Here is a 21,491-nt window from a genome sequence, read left to right as displayed (position 1 = left end):
CGGTCCGTCGGCCGTCTGCCGGTCCGTCTGCTCGCGCTACGCGAGCCGGCCGCCTCCCAGGCGAGGCTGGGGCGGTCGGAAAGCGCTGGGGGAGAGGCGGCGAGGGGGAGGCAGAGCCGGCGCGGAGAGCACAGCGAGGAGCAGAAACGCAGCGCCTGAGCCACAGTATGAAATTCATCGCGGCTTATTACTTGCTGCCTCTTCTCCCTGCGCTGGTCTTTGGCTCTAGGTGAGTACAGAGCTGTTTTGCRGAGAGTTGCGGTGCTTTGTATGCTGTTTATTCTTCTTCTAGGTCCAGTATTCTCAAGAGAAATAATACCGATTTCAGCTTCTTCTGTGCTAGTAAGTTTAGAGAGGGGGTTTCTTTTCTAGAGCTGATCATGATCTCTGCACCCCCCCCCCCCCACCAAACTGAGAGATCAAGTCTTTTGCATGGTCCTTCTAGGCTGTTTTATGATTTAAGAGCTGCTCCTCTGTATGTYAGTATGTTGACTTAGAGCTCCTGTCATGAATCAAGACAGCTTGCAAGTATAAGCTTTGTATATGCAGTAGCAATAGCAGATTCTGCTCCAGTGGAAAAAGGCTGAAGAGCTGACAGTGAGAAGGCACTAACATTTTCCCTCGTGCAGCACCCCCCCCAAAAAAAAAAAAACTCATTTCAGTTTAGGCTTTTATAACCGAATATATATCTAGGGCTTACCTTTCCTACTGTGAAATACAGGTGAGAGATTGCAGTGGTATTTGAATGCCAGAAAACATGTTTAAAAGTTACTGCAATCCAGAAGCATTGTTGTTTGTGCATATATAATAAATCACCAGGAAAATATGAATAAAATCTGTTGCAGCTGAAAAAGAAAACCTGGTCCGACTGCAGCGTCCTGATAATGTGTATTGCACACTTTTCCTCGGAGGTTGTATATTCTCTATGCTGTACACATAGCATGTTCGGCAGAGATAAAGCTGAAACACTGTATYGCGTTTTCTTGTTGTTCACAGATAGAAAGTTAATACTGAGTACAGGGTAGGGATGTGAGGGTAGAGATGTGTTCTGATTACCCTGTTGCCAGTTCAGGCTTTTAACTTCCAGTTGTTAATCAGCAAATCCAACCCAATTTTAACTGTGATATTTCATTTCTATGCTAGCAATAGGTACCCTATAAACTCTGAAGTTCCTAAAGCGTATTATCAGGGGACACATGAATTTTTCAGAGGAACTTGTTCATTCATTATTCTTAGTACCTTGCTGTAGAACCCCCACTGGAAACCTTTTTYCTTCTTTGCAGAGACACTTCATGTTTTAAGCCTAAATTGTTCACTGAGTTTTTTTTTTTTTTTTAAAAAAAAGAAAGTAAGGCATGGCAGGAGCACCTCTTTCTACATTCACAAACGTGGGAAAATGATAACTGTAAACATCTGTGAGCAGGAAAAGGGCAGGCTGCAGGGAGAAGTCAGGAGTGGCAGGTCAGAGCACTTCAATTACTTCACTCCTCTACGTTGTTGTTTTCCTTGAAGTTTGTTTCTTTGTAAAATTTTTGATTTAGAGACTCTGTAGTGCCAGTCGGTATRAATCACTCCAGTGTTCTTTGAAATGTAAAACTTGGGAAAATTGTAACATATTGCGATTCAGTAATTATCCTTTTTGATTTAATAAGTCGTCTAAGGAAACATTTGCTAGCAGTGAAGTGTGAAACTTCCTGTCAATTCAGTCTAATAATTTTACATTCATTTACAAGTGCTATGTTCTTTCCTAAATTATACAAGAGGGGAGGAAATGTCAAGCCAGCCTTTGCAGTTGCAAGTTTGCGTCTTGAATGGACTTCTACAAATCAAAATGTGGTGARAAGAAATATGGAGAATTACTGAAGTTTTCGTGTTTCATTTTTTTTTGACATACTGCTCTAATTTTCAGGGTACTAAACCAGGGCAAGAGATCTGATACAAAACTCTAAAAGCAGGTGTCTATCTCCTGAGAAAGTATTCTCATACTCTCTCTCTCTATATATATATATATAAATATGAACTGTAGCTCATTCTTAATGATTTTAAAAAAGACTTCACAATTTCCTTCCACTTCCAAAAAAAATTGGACGGAGTATGAATAAGATGAAGGTGGCATGCGAATACTAGTAATGAACAGTATGACTCTAAGGAGTGTGTATATTCTTATAAGGGTGTATATTTTTTTYCGGTGCATGATGATTTAAGTTCTGAGGTAACTGAAAGATGAAAAAGATCAAATTGAGCAAAAAATTTCAGTTGAAATTTCAGTTAAAATTCTGCCAAAGTTCAGCATGTCTGGTAAAGTGAAGTTTTGCTTTTGATATCRGATTGGTCATCCTGTTAAAAAGAAAACTGAAACTCTACTGTAGAGTTAATGATACATAAAAGTCCTGATATGATGTGACTATTCTCCTCAGCAGTTGTTTTCAAAAGTTACTTGATTTTAACTGGCTATCTAGAACAYTTTTCAAAAGCATATGATAGAAATTAAAAAAATGATACAGTGCTATCAATRCGCCCTCTAACAGAAAGGGATAATGCTTTAATCTCCTTCAGCAGAAGGCAGTTCTGTCTGTGGCAGTCAGTATTTCATGTAAACATATGGTTAATGCATCAGCTGGAGCCCAAAAAACCTGCAGGTTTGCAGGAGAGTTGTGTTGGCAAAAAGTGGGGTCTGTTATCCTGCTACATGAACTTGCTTAGCTAAGCAAAGCGGCAGCCACCTCAAGGGGCAGTAAGTTTTCCGTCAAGATTGGGTTTTTGTTGTTGTTTTTCCTTTCAAGGCACCGTTCTTGTTACATTGTTACAGAAGTGAAGTCCTCTCCATTTAATGCATTTTTTTTTTTTGGTGCTGAAATCAATGAGCAATGACTGAGGTGGACAGCTGCTTTTTCTCCTCCCTTCTTGCCCCCTTCTTTGCATCTCACTATGATTATAGTTTCAGAAGACCTCAGCGAGTCTTTTTCAAGCCTAATTGTAAAAAAAAAAAAAAAAAAAAAAAAAATATGAACTGGTGAGTTGAACAGTGTGTTCATATGGCATGTTGACTTTTCTCCTTATTTTACAGCCTTGTTAAAAAGGGGGGAAAACAAGTAGCCATCACTCTTAAGATTCAATGCTCATTATTAACTTTTGATTTTCAGGGTTGCACGTAGCTAACATCTCAGCGTGGTCTGAACCCATATGCATGAAYCAAATGCTCACAAAATTGCACAAAGCTAATATTTTTGAAATGAACCATCTTTTAAAAAATTATTTAAACTTGGTTTTGGTGCTTCTTTGAGCACTAGTTTTTACTTCATTGGTACTAAAACTATCTGGAAATATAATTTGGAATGAAAAGCCTGAGCTGCTCATTCAATTAGTTAAATGTGTTTCAATGAAATGAGTAAAATTTACTGCTCTAAAATCAGTCTCTTTTAAAAGAAAAAAAATCAAGATGAGCAAATCTTTGAAGGTGAAATAACCTTGGTACGAATTAACTATGCTGAAGTTCGTGTGAGTGTTTTCATCTCCATTTTTATATTCCCTTGGACTTCTGTTTTTTTGGCAGCTCTGATAGATATAATGACTGTGTGTGTAGTGTTCTGAAACTTACTTTTTTCCCTTCCTCCCGTTGTATTATAGTGAGGAACTTCTCCAGAAGCGAGTTCCGCTGTCCGGAGAGCTCCGTAAGTGCGTGTCACGTACAAGCACAGGGCCCGATTCCGCAGCCGGCTCCAGGTGTGACCTTGGACTCCTAAGCGTTGTGGCTGGAAAATGCATATTTCTAGAGGAGTGCACCTGCATGAAGTTATTCATTTAGCTCAGTAGCTGCGCTCTGCAAACCAAATTACCTTGTCCAATGAAGCTTGTCTATGTTTAACTAAAAGCATCTCTTTCCAAATATTACTTGAACATTGCTGTTGAAGGACCGAGCACTTAAGTTTTTGATTGCTAATGAATTTTTTTGTCTAAGGCCGGACTCCTTGTAAGAAGCTTGATATGAACTGAAGCTTTTCTTTTTCTGTGATAATGGACTCTTCCCTGTCCGCACATACAACCTGACAGAGCCTTAATACTTTGAACAATTTGATTGAAAAATATTTTTTACAGTTGAGATTAGGCCCATAAACTCAACAAGATGCAGTTTAATAACAATAATAATATTACTACTACAGCAACTCATTAAATGGATGTACAAATAACAGGGCTGTAAAGGACAGAACTTACATTATTTAATGGCAGTCAAATGGCCAGTAGTATTTTTTTTTCCCTAATAGTACAGTTCCTGGCAAGCATATTAAGTTGCTGTTACAAAGTGATATGTAATTCAGTGGTATCATAAGAAATGCTAGCACTGTGTTTCATAGCAGAATAAAAGTGATGTGTGCATTTCTGGTAGATGGGCGCTATCTAGTGTGGGTATAGGTTTTGATCTGTGCGTCTGTATTTGGTAGTGATAGAAGTATCCTGAACTCCATTTACCTTATAAAACATGAGAAGCTGATTCAAATGATAGCTTTTTCCCTTGGGAATGTTTTCAAGTTCAATTAATAGTCATCTTAGCATTTGTTAGCTTTAGTTATTATCTTCTAAGAGATATGAAAATACTAATAATTTTTCAGTCCTCTCAGATAAAGCTGTTTGAAGTACTCCAAAATCTGCGACCTGAGGAAAGTAAACGTGAATATTATTGATGTTATTATACTGAGTTTAAAAAGAAAGTTTGAAAATTCTTGTTTCTAGTTCTTAAGCTCTTTTGCATTTTAGAAACACTTTGGGCTGTAATTAGATGTTGAAAGGCTGACTAGGAACGCAGAGGAACCCTGGTCCCTTCCTAGATCTTGAGGCGGACGAACAAGACTTGCTGTGCGCTGACATCCTCAGCTGCGGCCACCCTGTTGCCGCGTGCTCCAGCAGGTAGCTAAAGGCGATTCCCCCTTCTGAGATCTCGGGCCGATACAGCGGTCTCCGTCCTTTCACCTGTGTCTAGCAATGAATTCTGCAGCCGCGGTTTGCAGACAAGTACGCCCTTAGCGGGAAAGACCGTGGGCTTTTGTYGCAGGACCGCCGAACAGCGGACTGTCTTAATATTGTTCTTTCTGAATTCCTCCAGAAATACGGGGGCATTAACTCTGTCGTTTATATCTCCTATTTAGAATTCCTTTCACACTTACTTTTGCCGTTTGAGTTTTCTGTGTTGAAAAAGTGTTCTGATTTCTATCCGGCTGGAAAATTATGCATGTTTGGGTAATGGTTTGTAAGGACTTCTGTTTGAGGTACAGTCAGTTCCTTTTGCTGGAAGTTTTGAGCTCCGGTGGCATAAAGAAGGCAGGTGCGGGCAGTAGAGACGACGTTTGCTGCTTCTCCCACCACGAGGCCCCCAGCCTCCGGCGTGGGCGCTGCACTACGGGCCTGGCAATGGCAAAACTGAGCCCCTTCTCCTTGCATGAGGGCCGCTGCCAGCCGTACCATCTCCAGGTCCTCAGCCACGTCTGATCTGCAGACTGTGGTGCAGTGTGGAGAGTTCTCAGGGTGTTCGAAGTGAGCTAATTTGGGTAGCTTTTTTGATTGTTTGCTTTTAAAAATGCAAACCAGAACCTCCTGTAGGTGGACTGTTTTAAACACGAGAATGAGATTGCGTAAAGCTAGTTTGGGAATCTCTACACTATAGTGTATTTTTTTTTTTAATTGTGTGTGTGTGTGTTTTATATATATGATTATATAGTAAAAATACTTTTTGTGTGTGTGTGTATATATATATATACAGTGTATATGTGTGTGTATGTATACATATGTATATGTGTGTGTGTATGTGTGTATATATATATATAGAGAGAGAGAGAGTGAACATATGTTAAATGCTAGCTATATTATGAAATAAATTTATTTCTCCATGTTTGCAGTCCTYCTTTTGCATTGGAGAAGCCACACATTTACTTTACCTTCTTGTCTTGAACTTAGGGAACAAAAATTTACAAAATTTTAAAATTTCAGTGTTCCTCTCCCTTCCCCCCACCCCCCAATGATGAGGCTAATTTCTAGTTAAGAATGACAACCATGGAAATGGAATGCTTTAAACACTTTATACCAGAAAGGAAGGTAAGGTAGCAAAGTGCTCCTCAAGCCCAACAACCTAAATTAGAAATACAGTAAGTCTTTCTCAGTTTGGTCAGAAATATTACAAGTTAGATTGTTATGTGACATTTTGTCACTTATGTTTCTGGTTTCTGGAATTTGAAAGGAGAGATAAAAATTAAAAGTGGAGGAGAGGAAGAAAGGACACTGCTAAAAAACATTTTTAACCTTCAAGAAAGACTTAAATTTTGATTGGATCCAATTTACAGTTAAATTTTTCAGTGTAATCTCAAATCTTGAAGTTCTYTAGAATTTACTCTTAAAAATGTAGCAAAGCAGTTGGACTTCTGCTTATTATGCTAGGTATAATGCATTTCTGCCCAGGAGAATTAAAATGGAATTACAGTTGGCTTTTTCATATATTGTTTGTGATCAAAGAATTTCTAGATGATATCTAATGCTGACACTTTCCTGTTTCTTTCTCAKTTATTAATTTATTACAAGGAGTGCAAGGCTATCTTAAATGAAATTTGTAATTCCTCTTTCTATGAGATTGTGGGTTTGATATCATTTCTATATATTTAGCAGAAACCGCTTCCCAGATAGAATGATGCATCATAAACATTACTACAGAAACAYAAATCTCGTTTACACGACTTGTCAAGAATAGTGTCGTCTTATTGCCTAGTCTTGCACAACAAGTGTGCCAGCTGTCCTATAAGGGTCAGTACTGTAGATATTCTCTGTATGAAAGGCAAGTAGTGTGTTTGTCAGGATATTTCATACCACCTCTCAATCTTAACCTTGTTCTAAGGTTTCAGGCATATATTTGCTACCTCAAACACACCAGTGTGACAAATGCCTTTTGAAATGCTAAACAAATCCAATGTTACATCAAATACCAGTTCTTATGCGTGCTACTTCAATTTTTTTTCTTCCTTTGTGCTATTGCTTATCCATCTTCCCCCTAACCTGTATTACATACCGCTCCCATGTTTATTAATCTTTTACTGCAGATTATTTTAGTAATTTTTTTAGTGTTTCCTCTGAAATCTGCTCCTGGATTTGTTGAAACAGACAATATTTTTGCGAATCATAAGAGAAATCGATATATATTGTTAAGAAAGAAATGAATTAATGAAGAAACAAACATGGAGTTTCTCAATACTTTACTTGTCAGTATTGACTGATAGCTTCTATGCATAGTGCAGTAAAATGTCATATTTCTGTCATGTCGTCTCCACTCTGTCTTAGGAAGATTATGCTGGTATGCTACTAGTTGGTGTATTTTACTCAAGTTAATGCTTCTAGCCATTTACCTACTCTTACTGTTGTAACCTACGAACAATCACTTTGTGTCAATTTACGTTTGTAACTGTGTGGTGTAGGGTTGAGACAGAACAGAAAAGTGGAGGCAGATTAAAACAGTGATTAACACACTGCCAGACAAATCAGAGCATTTGGAGAATAGAGTGTGTGTTTTCAGCATCCCACCTGGTTGCAGAGCTGGTGTCTTTCCTTTTGCTGGCAGATCCAGCTGCAGCAAATCTTTCTCTTACCTTCTTCATATGGTGGTCTTCCAGGCCACCACAATTTTATCAAATGGTGTGTGATAGTTGGCTTTGATAGTAATATCTTCTCACCTAGAGAGCATCAATTAAAAGTTAGACAGAGTTTATGTAGGGGTACAGTCTCCATAACCTGAGTGTATTGTAACACTTTATCATTGTTTCAGTAGCCATTGTGGCTTTTTATAGAACTTGGTTTGGTGGTGGAAGTGGGAGTTGGGAGGACATTATCTAGTGCTATTGGTGGTAAACAAAATGTGGTTGCTTCCTTAGCAGTAAGTGGTATGTGCTGAGTAATGTGGTAGTTGGATTCACAATACTTGTTGCTGCGTTTCAGCTGATGTGAGTGATGACAGAAGCAGGTGACCTGACTGTGTCGCAGAGCTGATTGGTGAACCAGAGGACCTAGAGTGCCGTTAGCCACRGCAACACACTGTGGGCACCTTAGGTTTGTCTTCTGGTGATACTTTTTTTTTCCCCATTCTCATTGTATTTGAATGATTTTGCTGTCGTTTTTGTTGCAGACCAGCCTGTGGCAGCAAGCAAGAGGGGAAAAAGTGAGATTTTACTGAAATGTAGATGAGAAAAGGAAGARATGTGTGAAAAATTGAATTGACAAGACTCTGAAAAGCAGACGTGCTCTGTGTGGCATTAGATTGGCTGTTGAGGTAGCTTGTTCCTCCTGATGCAGCATAATGAAATGTGTGCTCAATGTGCAAAGAGAGAACGTCTCTCTTGAGAACGGAGAAATGAAATGAATTTTGCTAGTGCTTCACTCCACGTATTTTTATAACGAAATATTTTCGGGTGAGGGTGGAACTTGGCCAGGGTGCAAGTCAAACAACCAGGTTTAAAAACAGCCTGCACCTTTGAGCAGCTTTGCTGAAATTGATTGGTTTTGTGATGATTTCTCTTATTTTTGGTGGCAAAATAACCAACATAACCATTGGATTCTTGCTATGTATTACTGACTGGCTGAGCCAGTCCACTGGCTTTGGTGAAGATCTGCCCATTGACTCTGTGGAAGATGCACACGAGTTCCTGGCACGCTCTCCTCTGAAATAGGCAAGGGGTGGATTTTGGTTTTGGGTTTTTTTTTCAGTCCATGTATAACAAGGAAATTCTGCATATAAAAGTTTGCCAAGGGACCAGCCATTTCAGAAAGGCTCAGTACCTATAATCTGCAATGAGTTTTCTTTAAGTGCACCGAATGTGTTTGATTTGATGCCTTTTGAATTTCTAAAGGGGACAAACAGCCTGTTGGCCATGCTGCCCTTGTGAAAATCTGAACGTGAGAGAGAGCTGCGTGTCTTGAAATTAGACCTCTGTTTAGCTGCTGTGTTTATGGCAGCTACTAAATGTTCTGATTGTGAGAAATCCAGCCTGAACACTTTTGGAAAAAACAGCCTTACTGCTTGCTTTGTTTTACTCCAAGTTGTGGAACAAGGTTATTTGGCTTAATGCAAATGGTAGGGCTGGTGAAACAAAACTGTAACCATGGTGCCCAGATAGCAAGCAGAATGTTTAGAGCCTGCTCTGACACCTCTTTCTTTATATTTTTTTATTAAGTGTCTCTAACTTTACAATCAGCACAGCCTTTGTCATTTAATTCACTGAAAAATCAGTCTCGAATACTGTTTTCTCTGAAATCTCTTCATTCATAGATGAATGATGTACCAAAAAACCCACCTTCTCTTGAGTGCGTAGAAGGTGAATAGAGACTTCTCTGCAGTTGCTATGTTATTTGCTTGGAAAACATCTATCTGCTGTTCAGTATACACAGATATGCTGTATTTGGCTCAGAAAAGCTTATGAAAGCAGACATTTAATTTAATATTTTTCTTTAGCTCATACTTTTCTCTTTGTCCYCCTTTCAAACACTCTAGTTTCTTCCCTAATTTCTACTCAGCTGAAGCTCTTTCAGCTAAAAGGAAGAGTGTTATTAGATCCTGGAAGCAAGAAGAAATATGAGTTTTTCTGAATGTATTTGAAGAATTTATTAATATTTCTTTAAAGCAGATTTTAATATTCATTTTTTACATGAACTTGATTCTAACTATTTTAATGTGATAAAATGGTGGTATTACCTGTTTAATAAGGACCTAGACTGACTATGAAAATGTAAATAGTTTCTGAAATAGAAATGCAGGAATCATATATAAGAACTAAAAGCGTTTAAGAAATGTAGGATCCTTTTGTCAGAGATAAATCCCACAGCACTGGCTTATAAAATGTAATGTGAAACACCCTGTTTGCATCAAGTCAGTGATGTGAAGAAGTTGATAATGCAGGCAGGATTAAATACTCTCGCCCTCCTGCTGTGCTGGAGGGACATTGTATTTTTTCTTAGGTTCTTAAACTTAATTATGTCATATTTGGTAATGATACATAATGGAAAGCCTTTTCCAGTAACATGTAGTTATTACAGGAACATGCAGTTTTTGTCATATTGGATTAAATACATGGAACCATGYTCTATTTACAAGAGCCGTCACTACCAAGACTATTGAGGAAAAAATATGAAATAATGTCATCTGCCCTAAATCTTTCCAAATTCTATGGAATGAAATGGCCCTTGAAGTAGCTGCTTGAGCTATTCCTGTAGAAGAATTTTCAGAGAAAGACCTAAATTTTTGCTGTTATGAATATTTGCAAGGATCCATCGGAAGTAATAGGTAGATGTGCTTATTTCAGCAATTGAATTACTGTAAAAACTAGAGGGGTAAGAAAAACATGCTGAAACAATCCCTCAGCCACCTGACTTGCAGGGAATAGCTGTCAGGAAGTTTCACTAAACAAATTCAGAAGCAAGAAATTTCCGGTGCCTTTCTGAGCCAAAAAGGCTGAGACACAATATTTGGGGGGGGGAGGGAATGGAAGAGGGGGATGCACTAGAAAGGATATTGTCTGTATTTATAACTATTTTTTTGGAACCTGTTAGAAGTTGGTGGTTTAAAAAGGACCTCAAGTGATGAATGAATACGTTGGAGTACTGGTACTATCTTGAAGATCCTGTTTACCTTTTTTCTGGAGCCTAGCTTCATCCAGGTGTGTTTGTCATGTAGAGAATAGAAAAAGTGATGTGTGTGTAAGATATGTACAAGATGCAAGAGCTGGAGAGAACTTTGGGGTAGGATGAGAGAGAGACTACTTCTGCTGTTCTTGTTATGGCTCCTGACTGAATTTTGGTATTATCATAGAATTTTGAATTCTTCAAAATAGCAATTAAAAAAAAAATCACTGTTTTATATCTCCTAATCGGAAAGCAGTAAACAGCTAGCACTTCTACCTGAACTCTAGGTCAACAGAACATATATCTTTTGTTTTGTATTTATTTGATGTGATGCACATCAAATACTAACTTCCTGGTCAATCTTTCACTGTTTTATAGATTTTTGCATGTGTGTGTGTGTGCTTTCTACAGATAATGCTGGATTTTGATTTTTGATTTCCTGCCACTTTCTTCAAATACCAGAAATTATGTGATATTAGAGATAAGCATAGTTTTAGGTAAATACATTAATCTTGAATTATTCTGCTAACGTCTATTTTTGCAGTCTTTTCAGTCGAGCAGTCTCAGGCTTCTGTGTTAAAACCATAATTTTAATATTCCATTGAAATACAGAGAATCTACAGGATATTGTGTTGGTAATGCCACTAGTTACCAGCGTAACCGTGGCATGGTGTTAGAACCATTGAGAAAATAACTGTAGAAGTTAAGGTTGTTCTTCTGTTTTTACTCAGCAATCCATAACCCCCCATGGCCAGTGGCACTGACGCATGCTGAAGAGYGTTTCTCACCGCTCCCTTGTTGGGTGTGAAGCAGTGGGTGCTTTCTCRTGCTCTCAACTGGCTCTGAATCTTTTGCAAAGTTTATATGCTAATTACTATATCTACTGCAGAGAAATATCTAAATCTTTTGAGGCCTCAAGTTCCTTTTATGTACTGATGACGTTTTGTATGACCCCTAAATGAATAATAAATATGTTAGTTCCATGTTTACAAGCTTCAACATATTCAGAAGTTGATTCAAATTGGTATCTCTGCATTTAATCAATATTAATTTTTTTCTATGTTGTTCTTATCATAGTGTAATAAAGCTATTATTATAAAAATGTTAGTAGCAATAATGGCCTCTACAACATGATTGATTTGTTTGTATTTATGCTGATTTGCAATGGCTAACATTGTCTTTGAATGGATGTGRAAATGGTTGTGTTCCCCTTGCAGTACATTAGCCTTTCGATCCATGTTACAGTAAGTTCCTTCCTTTTTAAAGGGAAAGAATGAAGTAATGGAAGCGTTCAGTCAATAATTAAGATATATAGTTACAGAAGTCATTGGGATTAGGAGATACTGATCTATAGAGTTGCATCAAGCAGTAGTGGTACTTCTGCAAGTCAAGTGCCTGGAACAGAGAACAGCACTCATTCGTTTACTGTCGTTATTGTTCTTTGCAGCATCGTTCTCTATGAAGATAAGGGTGGTCTATCTGTTATGCTTTAACTGTGTATTTGTATGGAGAACAAAGATGGGAAGTTTTTCTTTTTCTCTTCCCTTCCCCCCCTTTTGTTTTTCTCTCACTTTGTTTCCATAAAAATGTCTTCAGGAATTACATTATAAATCCTGATTAAATGAAAAATAATTAAAAATGTTGGATAAAATCTTATCCTCAAAAGTATTTTTTTTTAATTATTTTACTATTAGTATCACTATAGCTTCATTTGATTGGGATTTTTAGCTTGACATTAGAATCCAAGGATGAGTCTTGATATGCTCATGTATATGTTCATATACACTTAAACTCATATTAAAAGGTCTCGATTTCCTCTATAACTTTATTTGAGGTGCCATAGAAAGACTGGTATAAAAACAATTCATTTGGTGGTTTTGGTGTGATTCTAGGTAAACATCACTGAACTTCTGCCAGATTATACCTATATAATGAACAACAGTGTGTATTGCAGCAGCCTAGGTTATGTGTAGCAATTGCAGGATATTTGTGGAGATTGAATTGTCTATCAGCTTTTGAAACAGGAATAACAGAGGAAAGTAGTTCTTTCAGGAATAGAATATACGTAAATACATTTATCCATATTGAGCCTTATAATGCAATCTTTAAAGATTTGGTTTTTTTTTTTTTTTGAAAGTGATTCTTAAATGGATATTATTGTATCAGAGTTGTGTTCTGAAAGTTTCATCAGTTAATGTTTTTTCAGTGACTTATTTCCCCCTCCAATTTTCTTAGTGAGGTTGTATACAGAAACGAATTACAGTATCTTAATACCGGAGATAACTCTTGCTTTTCCGAGTGAGGAATAATGTGTTCGGATGAATGTGCTGCTTTTCAAAAAATCTTTGATAGTTATGGTAATTTTTAGAATTTTTGAAAAGGATCTGTCTCCCCCTCAATCTTTTTGTTTGGTTGCTGATTTCTTAGACACTTTCACACTTGAGGTAGTGTTCACAATACAGCGGTGTTCACAATTACAGAGCTGTTCCCCTGTGATACTTCAATGAAATCAATATCAGAGCAAATAAACTTTCAGCCTTAACTGAATCCATTTATAGACTCTCACACTGCGGTAGTCCTTTGCCCACTTCTGGTTTGAATTACTATTCGTGCGCTAATAAGTAAAGGACTTCCATTTATATTCAGAATCYGTTTAGAGCAGAGTTACAGTACTTATTTGATAGTCTATGTTAGGTTATGTTTGAGATGTTGACTTAAAATACTAAAGGAACAAACCCATTGACTTTCTCCATTAAAAGAAATAGCAACAGATTTGTAAGTATATCTATCCCAGTGAGAAAGAACCATGGGCAAGTAAAAAATTTAAAAAACATTATTCGCAAAAAAAAAAAAAAAAAAAAACTAATGGCTGTGGTGACCATGGGTCAACGTCATAGAAATTTGTCTTGTTCAGGAGACCCGTAAAACTCGGACTGCTAACTGCCTGGTTTCATTGGAAAGAAATCTATAATTTTTGGAGTTTTTGTAGCATCCAGTTAAAGTGGAATTTAATTTTGAGTTCTTTTGGATGATGCTACAACATGTCCCTGCTAGTCTGTTTTGTAACGTGTGGAACCTATTCTGAAGTGAAATGATTATTATTTTTTTTTCTTTAACATGAACTCCTTTTGGATGTCACTTACAAGAAACTCAACCTAAAGGGTTTACTTGCTTCTAGTAAGTAAGTTAAGAATGCAACAACCTAGTATTTTAAAATAAGAATAAAATATGGATTTATTTATTTGTTTATCTTTAATRGGAGGTAGGTAACTTTAAAAGAGAATTATAGGCACAGTTTGTCTGTGTTTACCCTGCAAACAGATTGAATCACTGTGAGTCTTAGAATGATACAAAACTTCTAGTGGGATCCTTCTGGCATGTGTGTAGGGAGAAAGAGAGTATCAAGTTGGGACCTAGTTTTAGCCAAGAAAATTCTGGATGGAGATTCCTCCTCTTCCTTTATACAGAATATGGTTCTAAATTATTTTTGTAGTGGGCTTTTGATGTTTCTGTTTTCAGGAAAATAGATAAACTCTCACTGGATTAACACTACTTTGGTGAGAGATTTTGCTTTTTGATTCTTTCTTTTTTTCTTCAAATATTCTGAAATGGAACAAAATAAGTGTAAGAAGTATTAATACATTTACTTCATGTTTTAGATTCAGGAAATTCTGACATGTATTGTATCCTAGTCTTAAAGTCCTTTTCCTGTGTAATGTGGATCTGATGTACAGTGATGTACTCACTTTAACRTCTGTAGAACCGCATTAAAGAGGGAATGCACAATGCACAGACCAGCTTTTCTTGGGTGTTAAACAAGTTGCTTATTTTACTACGTGCCATATTTCCTACAGTAGCCTTGGAGCAGAACCTATGGGAAAAGCTACGTAYATGCCTGGTTTACTTGATTCTGGGGCTGTGATAGGAAGAGGCAGACTCGGTATGGATCAGAGCGACTGTCATTTGTATTCTGGTAGTAATCTTTCAGGCTTTGCCCGCTCCCTCTYTTAATTTTGACGGGTGTGGTAGTCTGAAGGATGATGATGTTCAATCATTTTATAACTTTATGTTTACACAAAAAATATAGGAATTAACTATTTCATCTCCCTGTAGGCATCCTGTCAGCAAACACATGAGAGGTCTCAGGTCTCCTAAGCTGTTTGACTCGGCTTCTGGGCGACTTTCTCAGTGTACTGAAACTGAAGACAGGCAGAATGTAAAGTTAATCTGTACTAACTTGACAAATGCTGCAACACTGTGCCTTCTCATCTGCAAAAGCAGCAAATAGAGGCATGTCTGTACTTTAATTTGTCTTTAGAATGTAGCGGGCAACTCCAAAGAATAAGGTGTGTATGAATAAGTAATTGGATATTGTGTGTCAATAGGAAGAACTGTACATCATAGAGGAAGGATGTCACCGATAACTAAATCTAGATGTTCTAATGTTGAAATTATGACTGGATAAGTGCCACAGAGAAAATAAGAAAACAATACTCGCCATTTTAAGAGCTGCTGTCTGAGGTCAGTAACCACACTGAAATGTAAGAATCACTGTGCTCCCTTGTGGTATTGAAGAAATACAGTAGTGTATTTGAGTGAAACTGGCTCAGACCTTCATCTGCAGCTTTATTCCAGCTAAGGATCTGGCCACAGCCCAAATGGAGGCATCTTTTAATTTTGAGCATTGTATCTTTGCCAAYTTGACTAGCACTCTCCACATTTTAATCCAAAGATTATATGTAAGACTTGACTCTTATGCTGAGCTGTATAGAAATAGCCTCTGTTTAAGCTTGAAAAATAAAGTTAGATGACTACTTATTTCCAAAAACAAACTAACCATTTTCAAATGAGCTCAGTGCATAAAGTAGGCCTCCTCCAAACTGATCACTGGGGAAGGTATGAAGGTTTCTACTGCTCCAAACTGTGTTCACTTGGGGTGACACTGACCAGTCTAATCCTTGCCTGTCATCTTTTGTTCTCACTGTCCCAGCTCCTTCCACGTTTGTTCCAGAGCAGGGAGAAGATGTGGGGATGCGTAGAAGACAAAATCAGGAGTTTTTATGGGGTATAATGATAGCTAATGTGTCTGTCTTTCTGATCAACTTTCACTAATAGAGGAAATTTATTGCCAGATAAGAGTAGACAGTTGGTTTAGGTAAATTGTAGTAGCTGAGGATTTGCTCCTACTTTTGTGGATGATGCTTTTTTATTTTTAATTTTCTTAACTTAAATTGAGAAGCTCAGATGTTCACGAAATCTGGAAATGTGATGCAGCAGTCAGTTTTTCCCTGATGCTGTCRATGGTGAAGATGATGAAACAGCAGGAGGAGTGAGCATTTCTCCTGGCAACTTTAAGACGATTTGGAGGTGGAATCCATTTTCCCAAAATGGCATGAAGAGTCTTTGTTTCAGAGTATTCTGCTTTCTTTTTTGTAACTGCTGTTATTCTATGTTTAATATACAGAGCACTATCACAGTCGTCACTTTGCTGTTCCCTGAGCTTGGCTGTGCACTGTACAAAAAGCCTAGCTTTTTGTTAGGTGCTAGTGGGGCAGCAATGATACAAGCAGGCTGCAGGGAAGGAAATTTGTATCGAACATGRTTTGAAGCTAGCAGTGTGGCTCTGTTTTACCACTTACGCTTCAGGTGCCCAATAAGATCTAAGACATTTCTTTGCCACTTAACTCCTTAAAAGAATTAACAGATGTCTGTCTCTCCCTTTTTTCTTTGAGTGAATTGTGCATGCTTACGCTTATAGATGTTGCTGTCAGCTGGCTTGTGCCATCTGTTTTGATGATAATGTTGTGGCTGATGCTATGTATTAACGTTTCAACTGGTGTACTTGCAGCCGTTCACATGCTTGCACTTTGAGCATCAGAAAATCAGAACATAACTGTTCTAATTAAAAATGCTGCTKTGTGTTGTGAAACCACAACATGTGTTTTCATGTGAAAACAGCAGTCGCTAGATTTGCCTTAGCAGTGTTTGAAGGTATATTGATGCATTAGTGATAGTGGAATGCAGATATCTTACGTGATACTTGAGGGAAGTATGAGGTAGGATAGAGGTAGTGAGAAGTAATACATAGTAAAACTGCCATAGTGCTACTGTACTGCCATAATGACTTTGTGCTACCTGGCGGTCCTTCCCAGCTCCATGCTGTCCTACGTAGCTTTAGTGTGCGTGCCTTCACCTTAAAACTCAGCTTTGGCAGTGACAAGAAGAAAGGGAATTTGGAAAATATCTTCCCTCTCTGTATATTCTGTGTTACCTTCTTTTTCCCAGTGAAGTACTAAGCAGAATTGTATGCTTGGAGTCCGTGGGTCCAGGAAATGCATGGAGAAGAGACGCAGGTTACAGAATTATCTTGTACTCAGGGGAATGGGTGAAAAAGTCTCGGCTGTAACTTTCATTACAGGATGTAAATCAGTTCAGATTGAGGAAAGATAAGAAGAAAAGGGGCAGATAGTGGAATGCAAGAGAATTTGAAATCCCGTTTACTTCCCTTTCAGCGCTGTAATACTTGGTGATGTACATTTAAATACTAGTATCAGGAAAGATTCATGTGATTTCATCAAATGGCTAACATATGTTGAAAATACTGCGGTAAGAAAAGGGGAAAAAACAATGTATTTTTTTTTTCTCTGAAAATAAGACTAATTTTGCATTTTAATTCCTGCATGAGGTGAAGCATGAGTTGTTGAAGAATTTAGTAAATCAAGCACAACTGAAGCAATGGGGCTTAAAAGGAACATGTCCTGCTTGTTGTTCTCCTGTGGTTTCAGATTGATGGTTTATGCAGCTCTGGAGGGAAGCTGCATATAAAAACATCTAGCATCTTTATGTTTGGAGAACTCTGACAGGTGGATATGAAAGATCTGCTTGAATGCTGTCTGGAGAAGGAAGTGGTGCTGAAAAAGTAACTTTCAGAAATACAGCTGTTGTCATACAGTGCAGTTCCTGCTAACTGAGCTAAGGGAGATGAAGCTCAGTAGCACTTGCAGAGGAACTGATAAGTACTGAAGGAAGAAGAAGAGCTATGGGGATCTGGAAACAAGAGGCCCCTTGCAGAAGGCTGATCTATAGTACTGGACTTTCCTTTGAGACTGACCATTAAATTTAATAGGAAGAGTTAGAGAAATGATAGAAGAAGAAGTGAAACCTGCTGTCTTATATGTTTCTCTAGTTCAAACACAGTGAAAGAATTCAAATGCCTTAAGTAAAAAAAATTACAGTAAAATAGCAGAAGAATCATTTTCTTTTCTTATACTTGCCATACTAGTGTTGAAACATTAGGTCAAAAATGTGTGCTTGCCTTTGCTATAGAGCATTGTCTGGATGGATTTCAGCGGAGAAACAGGTTTAGGCAAATGCAGCCAATGCAAGGGAAYTGGACATTATGCTCATGCATTTGTTTTTCTGTGTAATCCAAATTGTCAAATAGTCCCAAGTCTGTATGTCTGCACCAGAAGCCCTCTTATCCTTGTGCTGTTTAATGTCATAATGCTATTTTCCCTCTACAGGAACATATGGAATGAGGACAGGAGAGAAAGGCACTGCATGAGCAGAATGTGTGATGGCAATAATGGACGCTATCCAGAAATGWTGAGGAGGAAATGCTAATGAAAATGAGTCTCTCTTTCTTTTTTTATTGTTTTTGTTCTCCTCTCCCCTCTTAGATGACTCTGGCTGAGGAAATGACCTTTCAAAATATTTTTTTGGATAAATGCCAGCAGAAGAATCTGAATGGTTTTGTTAGAGCTGGGCTTTAGAGGATAATCAGTAAAACTTGGGACTTTCAGAGAGCAAGTTACATTATTTAGGAGCAGAAGTGCACTTTCTTCAGAAAAAAAAAGCTATGCTCTTGTCTTTTGAGAGAAAAAAATAGGGAGAGTTGATCATTGGAAATTAACTGAAGAGGAGAGACATTCTACGTTTTGAATGTTAAATGTCAGGGGTTGTTGCTACCTCACGAGACTGTGTGTTGTAGTTGTTACTTCATGASATTTTTCTACAGTCGGCAGCACTGTCCAAGTATCTTTTAATATCTGCTGGAGTGAATGTTACAAGCAAGAAGTCATCTGCTTTGTTAAAGGTGTTGTACATGCGTGTGCCTGTTGTGTTTCTGAGCATTGCGCCCGAGACCAAATGCATTCCAACTCTTCTTTCAAGCTTTGGTTTCTAGTTTCATCTATTTTGAGTAGTGTTTTAGGGCAAATGATATGGCTGAAATGGTGGCTTTTCAGTACTGAAATGTATTAATTGGAAATTACTTCCAAGCAAAAAGCTTTGCTTCTACATCTTTTTAAGGCCCTGTTTAGCTGAAATAATGGAAAGTGGTGCTGTTTACTTTGATAGAAGTGCATCAGTTAGTCGATGCTTGGCTTTTCAGGGACCTTCCCATGGAAATGCTGAGCACACAGAAATTAGTACTTCTATGAGACGAAGTGGAAAAACTGTGGACTCTGAAAATAGACCGTTTTAAGTGTTAGTTTGTTGAATCTTATTCAAGGGCTTTTTTTTTAATATTACCAACTCATAAAATTTATTACTATTATGAACTTTTGTGAGTATGAAATGTAGTATAAACATTAAAAATAGTATTCCCTAAAAATAGTATTATTCAAGGGAGTCTAATTTCCTTTGAGTTGCAGGGGAGAATCAAAGCAGAGAACTGTAAAACGTTTTATGAATTGCCTTCTTTCTGAATAATATTAGTAGATTTTAGATTGAAAACATATGGGCCTTCCAAATATATACTGCTTAGCTTATCTTTGTCTCTTTATTTCATTTTATATGTACACAAGACTGTATACAATTTGTAGCTCTGGCTTGTAATTCATGTTGCAGAGTTACAAGACTTAACTCTGACAGGTGACCAGAGGTTTTCTTAATGAAAAAGAAATGGTTAGCAGTTGCAGGAGCTGCATCATAATGAATAGCAGCTAATTTATGTTTCAAGAAAAGACTTTTTTCCATGAACTCTAATGGTGATTTTTTCCCCCTTTTATTTTAGGGTGTTTCTCTTTGAAGAATCAATAGGAAGTCGAGGTATAATGACATAGTGACTTGTGGCTTGGTGTAAAAAACAAAGAACCAGCACCCTCCTCCTCTTCTAATGAATCACCAGTGATTGACTGTTGACTAATCCACTCCTGAGGTCATCAGTTTATATCACTGAGTTGAAATAATCTAATATAATGTGTGCCTTTATAAAACACTGATATACAATATGTTTTAGGGGAAAGCCAATTTCTGATGAAATCCTGTAGTAGTAGGTCACTGCTGAATTTCTTAAAACAACCAACCAAAAAAAACCTCTTACAAATGGAGCAGTTTTTCATGGCTTAACATGCAGTGACATCATGTAAGCTTCCCTGCACCTCATCAAGTGGAACTTGGAGACATTTTAGATTAAGTATGTAGTTCAGGAAAAAAAAAAAAACAATGTTAAAAGGATCCTGTTGTGAATAAGAATTACATAATTATTTTTATTTAGCTAGTGTACTTGTAGAGGTTGGTAATGTATTGGTTGCTGCTTGCTTTATTTCAAAATTATCCCTAGAGTTTTGTAGTTCAAAATGGTATTTCTTTTAAGCTTTTATGAGCCTTTAAATTTTTTAAAAAATCACCTTTCTTGTCCAGCCACTGTACTCACTTGCTAACAATTCAAAATGTCATTGAAAAAAAAAGATATACGGAATGTTTTCCTTGGTTTTATAGCATAAAATGTATGGAGTTTTCTTTAGTGTACCTGAAATAGTTATGTACTGCAAAATAGATGAAATGACAGTGTTTGTGAAAGACTGGGAAAAAGTGGGACCTGATCTGGTATTAAACATGTCTTTTTTTCAGCATAGTTTTTCAAGATGACCTGTTTGTACTTTTAAAACTATGTGCTGCATTTTTAATGCATCTTTTTATTTCCTTTTCATAGWTCCTGCAGTAAAACAATTGTCCTTATCCAGAATCTGAAGATTTTGATGAATTTAATGTATTTATCATATTGGTATAATTTTTTTTTTTTAAAAAAATCATAACTTCTTTCCTTTCTGTTGTATAGTTATTTGATTTGGTAACAGTGCACACAGCATATTATGTAAAAAGAAAAGCGAAAAGGAGAACTCTGGAAGAGAAATAACCAGATTAATAGTTTTCAGAGACATTCTTAAGCCTCTGCTATAAGCCGTCGTATATGCATACGGAAAACTAGCAAAAATAATGAAACTGTGTTGTACTTGCAGTATTTAGTTTTTATGCTTTTTTGAATGAACATTGGTCTGATCTCAAGGAAACCGCAGAGTTTGCTTCACTGGAATTTGTTTTTATTGTCAAGAACTATGTGTAAATATCTACTGAATGTTTTCCTCACAGGACTTGAGAGTAACAGTAAAATTTTCTGTTTCCGGTTTTCCTAAAGACAGAACAAGATTTCAGCTTCTTATGTGATCTAGTTACATTTTAGACAGTGAAATTAATTTTTTCCCTCGACTTTCCTATTATGAATTAGTGTCTAGATGTTTTGGAGAATTCTCTAAGACAATATTTTAATAAATGCTTTTTAAAATGTACTCTCAAAACCAGCAAATTAGGGTTATGTTTGGTGTTACAGGAAAGCAAGCATGCAGGTGAGTAGTGAAAATACCACAACGTACATGAACACATGACTGCACTTTATTTCAACTTTCCTAATGGCTTGCAATGTAAACTGTGTATCACACAAAACAGTGAATTCTCATACAGAGCTGGGAAATCAGTTATGGGAGCAGAGTTCAGAACTGAAGAGTACTTACAACTGCTTCAAGAGAAAATAAATTCTTTACCTGTTACTGGTATCCGCAGTTCAGGCA

General features: G+C 37.3%; 1 protein-coding gene across 2 annotated transcripts in view; it reads left to right on the top strand.

The window, feature by feature from the left end:
* The first annotated feature begins 6 nt into the window (after window positions 1-6).
* Window positions 7-21,491, top strand: part of LUZP2 (leucine zipper protein 2) — a 182,012-nt gene continuing 160,527 nt past the window's right edge. Inside the window, exon 1 of one of the 2 annotated variants that reach the window (XM_085300808.1) lies at window positions 7-229. In XM_085300808.1, coding sequence (XP_085156934.1) covers window positions 168-229 — 62 coding nt within the window. In that variant the 5' untranslated portion in view covers window positions 7-167. Of the gene's footprint in view, window positions 230-1,349; window positions 1,462-21,491 lie in introns of those variants that run through there. The other variant, XM_085300807.1, reaches the window with a different exon arrangement.

This window comes from Rhea americana, unplaced genomic scaffold, assembly GCF_003343005.1.
Source record: "Rhea americana isolate MKP2758 unplaced genomic scaffold, rheAme1 scaffold_17, whole genome shotgun sequence".
NCBI classification, from domain to species: domain Eukaryota; kingdom Metazoa; phylum Chordata; class Aves; order Rheiformes; family Rheidae; genus Rhea; species Rhea americana.
This window is presented reverse-complemented; position numbering and strand designations above follow the sequence as displayed.